The 9196-nt window shown below is 33.0% G+C and overlaps 1 protein-coding gene across 1 annotated transcript; it reads right to left on the reverse strand.

The window, feature by feature from the left end:
• Positions 1 to 896: 896 nt before the first annotated feature.
• LOC111392344 (linoleate 13S-lipoxygenase 2-1, chloroplastic-like) lies at positions 897 to 9196 on the reverse strand. Its single transcript, XM_023017671.1, has 8 exons — positions 8597 to 9196; positions 5964 to 6232; positions 3261 to 3498; positions 2857 to 3177; positions 2694 to 2779; positions 2448 to 2522; positions 1907 to 2274; positions 897 to 1788 (listed from the first exon to the last, which is right to left on the reverse strand). The coding sequence occupies exons 1-8, from the start codon at positions 8946 to 8948 to the stop codon at positions 1029 to 1031; spliced, it is 2469 nt and encodes an 822-aa protein (XP_022873439.1). The 5' UTR covers positions 8949 to 9196; the 3' UTR covers positions 897 to 1028.

The raw sequence follows: 9196 nt of genomic DNA on the forward strand, positions 1-9196 counted from the left end.
ATACTTCCATGAGTCTCGAGTTCTGATCGAGAAACCATTTCCTATATATCATCATTTTTACAGTTAAAAGCTAAAGAGTGGTTCGTCCTATAAATGCAGATAATTGTTCGTAGAAGTTATATCTCCATATAATTTTCTCTAATCAAATGTAGATAATTATTCATAAAATCCAAAAATAGCTGCACAAAACGTAACTTTGATTCATTTTCCCTTATTCAAAATCATACAACAGACAATTATTTGAGGTTTGCTGATTTGCTCATTTAAAGCATTCTTCCATCAAATGGAAATGCTATCAGGCACACCCTTTCCTGCTACACCTGCTTCAGAAAATCGCTTCAAAAGCTTATATTTATACATAGGCCAATATGATTCATGCATTTTCATGCTAATTACATTGCCATTTGCATCGATTTCCTAATGAACATATATAAATAAAATAAAAATGTTGTAGCAAATGTAGATAGCAACTCGAAATCAAGTTATATTAAGCCCGGGGTTTGGTACAAATTAAAATAAAGATTTTAATTTATGTTAAAATTAATAATTAATTTTAAACATACATTTTATGGGATCTACAATTTTTTAAATCACACATTTTATCAATTTCTATTAAAAATTTGTTTTTAATCCTACCAAACAAGGGCAAAATGACCAACTTCGAACAAAATGAACGCTAAAAGTTCATTGATCACTAATGATTTTAATCTCCGAACCAATATTATCGAGATCAACTTACAAACATGCCACACTGTTTTGTGGAATTAAGTTTGAACAAAACCTAATATATTTAAGGGTGGGTGTAATTGTAAATGTGAAGGAATTTTTACATGATAATACTTTCGTGAATCTCAAGTTCTGTTCGAGAGACCATTTTCATAGAAGTTATCTCCATATAGTTTCCTCTAAAATTTTATTCATAAAATCCAAGAATAGCTTTAACAAGTGTAACTTTTATTCATTTTCCCTTTTCCAAATTCATACAGGAGACAATCATTTGAAGTTTGCTAATATATAGCATTCTTACATCAAATGGAAACGCTGTTAGGCACACCCTTTCCTGTTACACCTGCTTCGGAAAATGGCTTCAAAAGCTGATATGGAACTACTCCAGCTCCAGATCTATTCATCAGATCACAATTAGTATTCCTAGCATCAATAATTCCTTCAATCTCTTTCACTTTCCCAGCGAACTGTTCGAATATGGCATTTATATACTTATCATCTTTCCAGTATGGTTGGATGTTCTCCCCGAGATACTCCTCGTCGGGCGAATGGGACGATAAAACGTCTAAAATGGCCATAATAATGGTTGCTTGAACTTGTGAAGGGAAACACTTCAGGATAAACTCCTCGGGTTTCTTCAGAAATTCCTCCTTTTCGGTGTCGTTTGGATCTTCTGTAGGCATATTCGTTCTAGTAATGGTAGGCCGGTTTGGAAAATATCCTGCAAAATCGTATTGACCAAAGTTTACAGCAGCATGGTGTCCTGAAGCTACCCAAATAATGGTTGTGAGGATTCCTATTAGATCACCCGGAGTTTCTAACACCGGCCACCAGGACTCGTCCTTCTTGTCTGCATGGCCTTTTGTTCGAATTTCAGTCCACCATTCTTGGAGTTCAACGTCAGATTGTACAAGGTTTGCTTCTGGATAGTAGTAAGTGACATAGTCTGTAACCCATTTCTTAATGGCATCCCAAATAAGTAAACCATCGTTGGCATAAGGATAATCTTCGATTGCTAGTTTCAAGCCATGTGGAGCTGCCGGATCCTCCACCGCCATTCCCCTGCGCATTCCAGTAGTAAAAATATTCAGATCTGCTTACAATCTTACATATTGCAGACTAAATTTCAATAAATAACGTTACTCTTTTCTATAAGCTATGAGGTGGTTCATCATCGTACCTGCTAATTAGATCAGCTGGCAGTGCTTGAAGATCAAACTGCCATAGCTGGTCGTAGGCAGCAGAGCTGACCTCCAATGAGTATTTCCGGGGGGTGAATCCCTTCTCGATGACTCCATTTGCATTAATAAGAGCCTCACGAGCTAAAGCATTGATCTCCATAGTGTATCGCAAATGAGGATGTAATAGTTTGTAAACCGGGTGCATCGCACTTAGTTGTCGATTTGTTGCAATTACGTAAGGCTCCGTACAACAATGAGTTCTTAGCCTGCACATTTCAAGAAGTAATCTTTCCAGAGTATGCCTTAATTTCTGCTTGACGAAAACAGAAGCATCAAGCATAGATGCCCATATAAAATTAGGAATATTCTAAGTGTACATAATGGACGTCATAATAGTGTCCATAATATCGAGGTGGCCCGGCACCTGGACCCCAAGAATGGTCCATAAAATTATGCCGAAGTAAATTCCTAAACACCAAGTACAAAATGTATATATATATATATATATATATATATTAACCCTAGACAAATCCTTCTCACCCGTCTCTTGCACCCATTGTCTCTTGTCCGACTATTGATTTGATCATTGGAGTGCAAAATATTGCCGGACTTTTTCTGGGTAGGTGACCTTTGAACCCTAATAGTGTGTTCCAAGCGTGCATGTCATGTATAGGTAGCCGGGATTCTGTTGGCCTTTGGATCAGATTGATTTTAAGGTCAACAAGATCCATCAAGACATTTGTGTTGAGCGAGAAGAAAGAAGTGAATTGGAATTGGAAAGCATACCGTTACTAACTCAATGCGGCATGGATTTATACCAGCTAGAGTTTGTCGTGCGAATTCTTCATCCCTAAACCAAGAAAACCTGTCTCCTGCAATAACAACATGCATATTAATCTCAAATGTCTTTGTTATTACATGATAAGATGGCAAATATGTGCTAACTTACTTTCATATAATTGGGGGGTCTCAAAAAGCAAGACATTCTTTTCAACATCTGTAATAGCCTTTACAAGCCTGGGAATAATATTTGCTAAAAATCCTGTAGATTTTTGCTTTGGTAGCTCAACTCCTTCATTGAACAGAGTCTCTATAGCGGTGAAGTGGGGAAATCCAAGATCACTGTCAATTATAGAAGTCTCTATGGATGGTACCAATGAATGAAGCACTGAGTATATTGTTTTAGCCGAGAATTGCATTTGTTTCACTTCTGAAAACGCCTCGTCTCTTGGCACATACACATTACCGTTCCTTGACTCCGATAATGGATCTAAACACATGAATCAAACGAATGAAACTGAATTACTTATAACTAAATATATAGATTGAAAAAAATGGCTGGGTATTCTCTACCTGTCTTGGTTCTCGCTCGACCAGTTCTGCACCGGCGAGGATATGGATGTTCCTGGCCGCCGAGCACCGGCCGAGCTAAATCCTCGCTACTGTCTGGATCCCCAAGATCGTTATATACATCATAATCGTAGATCCTTTCGAAGGTCTTGCGTTCCCCGGTGCCATCACCTCGAAGAATTTGGAGCTCTTTTTCTCTATAAATCTTCAGCCCACTTGGTGTGTTTGATGGCAAATATGACTTTATTTTCAAAATTACAAGTGCAAGCAAATGAGTAAAACTTTAACTAAATAACGTATTAAAGATATATTTTTCTTTTTTTACTGTAAGATTAAAATTACATAATAAACCCCAATATTTGTGTTAACATAAAATCAAGATGCATAATCGAGTCAGATTCAAACACTCTTTCTATTTGAATGATTATTCATATTTTTGCTCTCTTATTATAATTCTTTTGTAACGGTGTATGATATTATACACAAATTTTGCTCCCATCCCTCGAAAACTATACACGAACATCAACTTGAAATCTCTGATAGCAGTCCTAATGATCGAAACTTACTTACTTCAGTCAAATTATATTACTCTTCTTTTTGTATAATTATTCATGTCTGTATTCTCTTATCATAACTTGTTTGTAAGAATGTTCGATATTATACCCACAAATTTTGCTCCCAACCCATGAAAACTATACACAATCATCAACTCCAGGTCTTCAATAGTGGTCTTAGTTATGGAAACTTTCTTTTCTTTTCTTTTCTTTTTATTTTTATTTTTTTTTTGGAATAATTATTCACATCTTACTCTCTTATTAATTATAACTCATTTGTGACAATATACTCCATCGGTTTTATAAGATATGCTTACTTTCCTTATTTATTTTTTCCAAATTATAGTCAACTTTCCTTGTAGATAGTATAATAGATTTTTTAATTTTTTTTTTAATTTGCCATATTTAATGTGTGATGTTATCATCAACAAATATCGATTACTCTTATTTAAACCATTATTCACTATTAGGGGTATATTGCAAGCAAGCCTGTATTTGTGGGACAGAGGCACTGCTATACACAAATTTTGCCCCCATCACATGAAAACTATACACAAATATCAACTTGAAATCTTCAATTGTAGTCCTAACAAATGGAAAATTGTTAAATTATACTATTATCTTTAACTTTATATGGAATAACATTAAGGACTTGCTCGGTGTATATATAACTTTTGTCCCCATCACATGAAAACCATACACAAATATCAACTCAAAATCTTCGACTGTGATCCTCAAAATGAAAACTCATTAAATTTTACTATTATCTTTAATTTTATGTGGAATAACATTAAGGACTTGCTCGGTGTATATACAAATTTTGCCCCCATCACATGAAAACCACACACAAATATCAACTCGAAATCTTCGACTGTGGTCCTAACAAATGAAAACTCTTTAAATTTTACTATTATCTTTAACTTTATATGGAATAACATTAAGGACTTGCTTGGTAAATAACATTAAAGTTGATGAAATATATAATTTAAAAAATTGATACAAATTGTGTTAATTTTAACTTAAATTTTTGTCATAATTTTAAGCTACACCATAAAAAGGCTAAATAGTCATTTTCTTATAACTATTAATTGTTAATTTTAACTTAAATTTTTATCGTAATTTTAAGCTACACCATAAAAGGGCTAAATAATTTTTTTTATTAACTATTATAAAAATAAATTGTGGTAGATAAAGAGAAAATCCTTCCAACCAATGATTATGACCATTTTTTTCATCAATCCTCGAATAACATACTATGTACACGATTAAGGATGTCAACGAGCCGAATTGACTCGGCTTGATCTTTTTGAAGACGAGCTTTTTTTTGCCCGAGCCAAGTAAAAGCTCGACCAAAAAATTAAGGTTCGACCCGAGCTTTTAGCTTGACCCTTACCAGGCCAAGCCGAGCCGGCTCAATTTTCTCAGATTTTTTATTTTTTTATTTTTCTCTCTTCTTAGCTACCTGTCAACAGCTTGATAAATTGCTTGTTGGCTACCAATCGACAGCAGATTTTGCTGTCGGTTGGCAACAAATTAGCTATCTATTTGGCAGCCAAAATAGCTGCGAAACAGGTAGCTTATAGCTGCCAACAGGCAGCTCGGATGTTACTTTAGCCGGCAACTATGTAGCTACTTGTTAAGGCACTTTAGCTGCATGTTTGGTAGCTATTGATAACCCACAAATTTTTATTTTTTTAATTTTTTTATAAGGGGTTGGCCCAACTCAAGCTAACTCCCGGAAATGGGGGCTTTTTCTGGACCAAGCCATGGACGGTTCGAGCCAACAAGCCCGATTGCCATCTTTATGCCCGATGTGACAACCTAGTTCAATCTCATTGACGTGCGAAAGTCCTATTTCTAAAAATTGGAGTAATTAATTTATTATGCCAAAAAATTTAATAAAGGTTAATATACGATATGGACCGCCTAGAAAGTTGGGCTTCTGCAGATACTTCGATTAATGGTCGAAACATAGGACCATATACTTTGGTTGTCACTTTCTTTACAACTACGAATGGCGTGTTTGCTTAAAAAATCTTAAAAATTGTTAAAACTTAATCAAAACCTTAGTCAAACAATCGTAAAATCGGAACCATATTTCTCGGTGAATATAACGAAAAATAAAATAATGACGAGATGGACATAGACTAACCTTGTCAACAAAAAATACCCTCGGTTCTTTGTTGTCGAACTTGGAATGAATCCATGAATTACAAGTGACATTGATTGGACCACCATATAACCCATCAATGACAACACTTTCCACGAACATTTCTTTGTGGTGTTCATTCTCTATTGTAATTGCTCCAACCTCCCCAAAATCTTCGGGAACATTGAAATTAGACTCATAATGCGTTTCATCACCATCTTTGTCCTTCTTATGAGCATAGGCTTTGATTTTGGGCTTCTCAGATCCAGTGTCTTCAAAAGATAGTACAAAATAATTATTAAAATAACTTCGATAACAGTATTGTGACTTTACTTACACACGCAAGTTATCTAATTTGAGGTGATAAATATTCTTATATTCGAACTTCTATAGATAATTTCTCAAACTAGAATAACTCATTTGATAAATGGGATCGCATAATAATAAACATTGAAATCCAATCTACCACATCACATTTAAATAAAAGAGCAATAAAAATAAATATCTGACTTTTTAATTACTTAAGCTACATATATTTCATTTCACAAAAAAATAAAAAAATTTAGGGTCCATTCAATTTGATTTGTGTTTCATTTTGAGTTCTGAGTTCATTTTCAATTTTCTATTTTGATTGTCTATTTTAAAATTGCTAAAAATGTTTTTAGTTTATCATTATGAAAAACGATTTTTCAAAACAAAAATGGAAAATGCCACACTAACAGAAAAATTGTGACAAATAGTTTGACAGAAGAGTGTGTGACATTTTGTAATTGGATGAAAAATGTGTTCTAATCATAAAACGCCACATGACATTATGTTACTGTAGCATGATTCAACAAAAAATTAGAAAACATGTTAGATTTGGAAGTTTGATAAATTGTTTATGATATTTTCGTTTTTTGAAATTTTATTATCAGTAAAATAAAACAATTTTATGATAAGATATTATCAAGTAATATAAAAAATTTAAATTAGTGAATTTTAAAAAAATTACAATATAAAAGTGGAATAAAATTAAACTGGCAAAACATAGGAAATAAAAAATAAAAATAAGGATGTAAATTGAGAGTTTTTATTGGTGTTCATTTAAATATATTTTTTAAAAATTTTTAATCACTTAATCAATAAGAATTTGAACTATTTTTACTTTCTTAAAACTATTTCCTTGTCAATTAATGTGCTTTTAACTGGTTAGACTTTTGATTTCATTACTTGCACGAAATTATTCAACTTTGCCCGACACAATAAGCCCCGTGTCTGGTGCTGCTTTTTTCAATAAATTCGTCAGATTCTAAGACAACTCACGTTGCCTACGCAACATTGCAAGAAGTGGTACGGAGCAATAACTTTATGTTACAAAAGGCCTTTAATTGCCCTTCGTTTGGTTACATGTATTTACTTTATTGTCCTATCCAATTATGGCGTCTTTTCTCATGTATAGGTAACCGTTTCAATTTAATGTCTACAGAAAAGGGTAATATAGACATTTGGAATATAGCCACTGATGGAGAAATCATTACGCCTCGCTGTTGCAAGCAATATATCTATATTCTTAAAGGAATCCTACGAGGTGGGATCACCTAGTAGCCTATTTCCAACACTGCAACAGATTTTGCATTATTTTGAACTAAATTAAAATTTATATCTAACCATTACACTAAATAAACAGTGTTTAACCATTTTCTTCTCTTTTTTTATTCTTTATAATTTATTTATTAGAAATATTATTTATTTAATTATTTTATAAATACATAAATTACTAATAAATAATTACGTTAAATTACGGAAAAAATTAAATTCATTAATAAATATAAAAGATATAGAACAATTAATAAAAATACTACAATAACGAAAATGTGAAATCATGCCATCAGAAAATATTACAATGTATTTCAAATTTGGATAGACGATATTATAAAGTCACTAAATTTTTACAATTTAATTATCAGAATTCATATGTTCATCCCACAAATGATCGATTAATGTATTCCCAGAATTCATATGTTCATCCCACAATTTAATTATTATGTCTTACATTTAAAATTTATTTTAAATGCAAATAATATTAATATTAATAAAAATAATAATAATAATTTATTATATTAAAAAATATATAACACAAATGACATAAATAGCCTCAACAAATTTAAATGAGAAATGCTAAATAAGGGCATAAGGGACATTTTACACTTTGCACCAATTTAACTTTGCACCAAAAAATGTGTAAAATGGTGCAATGGTTGGAGATGCCTTTATGTGATGGAAAAATCGAGTTTGGTGGAAATTTAGTGCACCCAAGAAACATTAAAAACTTAATGGAATCCTAAATAAAACTTATATCACGTGATTTAACAAAAATACATAACAATGGGTTTTTTCCACATTAACAGCAACGAAGTTTTGGATCTTTTTTAAGTCGAGTAGCTTGAAAATACAGATAAAAAAAATGATGAACAAGAAAAATGCTAATTTTGGCTTAAATATTTAATTAGATGAGGTGGCTTAACAAAACATTTTAAAAAAGCTGTTTAAAAAAAAAAACATAAAGACGTCTATACCCTAATCTTTTTATTAAAAATTAGTTTCTTAGTTATTCAAATATTTTGCTCCGGGAACAAATGGGTATATATACTTACGAGGGTCAAGCTCAGCAGCAACAAGCTCTACAAGGAGGGTTCTGCCGAGAACGTCACCTATATCATCGAGTCCTCGGCTCAAACCTAAGTGAGTAAGGGCTCCACCCACCGTTTGCTGCACAGTAATGACCACTGTAGCGCTGGTGGTGGTGGTGGTTGATTTCTTGGCCGAGGTTTGTACCGCCTTTATCGTGCTACTCCCTCGCCCAACACGAACATTTTCATGTTTTCTTACTGACTTAAACTTCGGATTGCCGGCAAAAGAAGCATTTCTTCTACCGAAGAAAAAGGGATTGCAATTTGGAAGTAGGATTTGATGAGTCTGCGATTTGGAGATACTAAGGTTCAACATTTTTTTATTTTTATTTTTTTGTTTGATTCAGGTTATTCTAAGTTTGCTGAGCACTCTTTAATTTGCAAGAAAAACGGTGGAGAATAAATGCCGTATCGACCGGATATCCGATCAGAGGAAGAAGAAAAATATCAAAAACTCCACGGAGTAGTTTTGATTGGAAAATCAAGTTTTTGTACATGGTTGAAGGCTTGAACTTAGATTCCTTTATATAGAGAAGAAAGTAGACATGTAGAGATGGGTTGAAA

This window comes from Olea europaea, chromosome 4 (genome assembly GCF_002742605.1).
Source record: "Olea europaea var. sylvestris chromosome 4, O_europaea_v1, whole genome shotgun sequence".
Taxonomy (NCBI): domain Eukaryota; kingdom Viridiplantae; phylum Streptophyta; class Magnoliopsida; order Lamiales; family Oleaceae; genus Olea; species Olea europaea.

Excerpts from the sequence above, each read along its gene's own strand:
- LOC111392344 (XM_023017671.1), bottom strand. The coding sequence starts at position 8,948 with ATGTTGAACCTTAGTATCTCCAAATCGCAGACTCATCAAATCCTACTT. Across the intron at positions 2,780-2,856 it reads GACCCCCCAATTATATGAAA|GAGACAGGTTTTCTTGGTTT; the intron begins GTAAGTTAGCAC and ends TTGTTATTGCAG. Across the intron at positions 2,523-2,693 it reads GCCGCATTGAGTTAGTAACG|AAAAAGTCCGGCAATATTTT; the intron begins GTATGCTTTCCA and ends TCACCTACCCAG.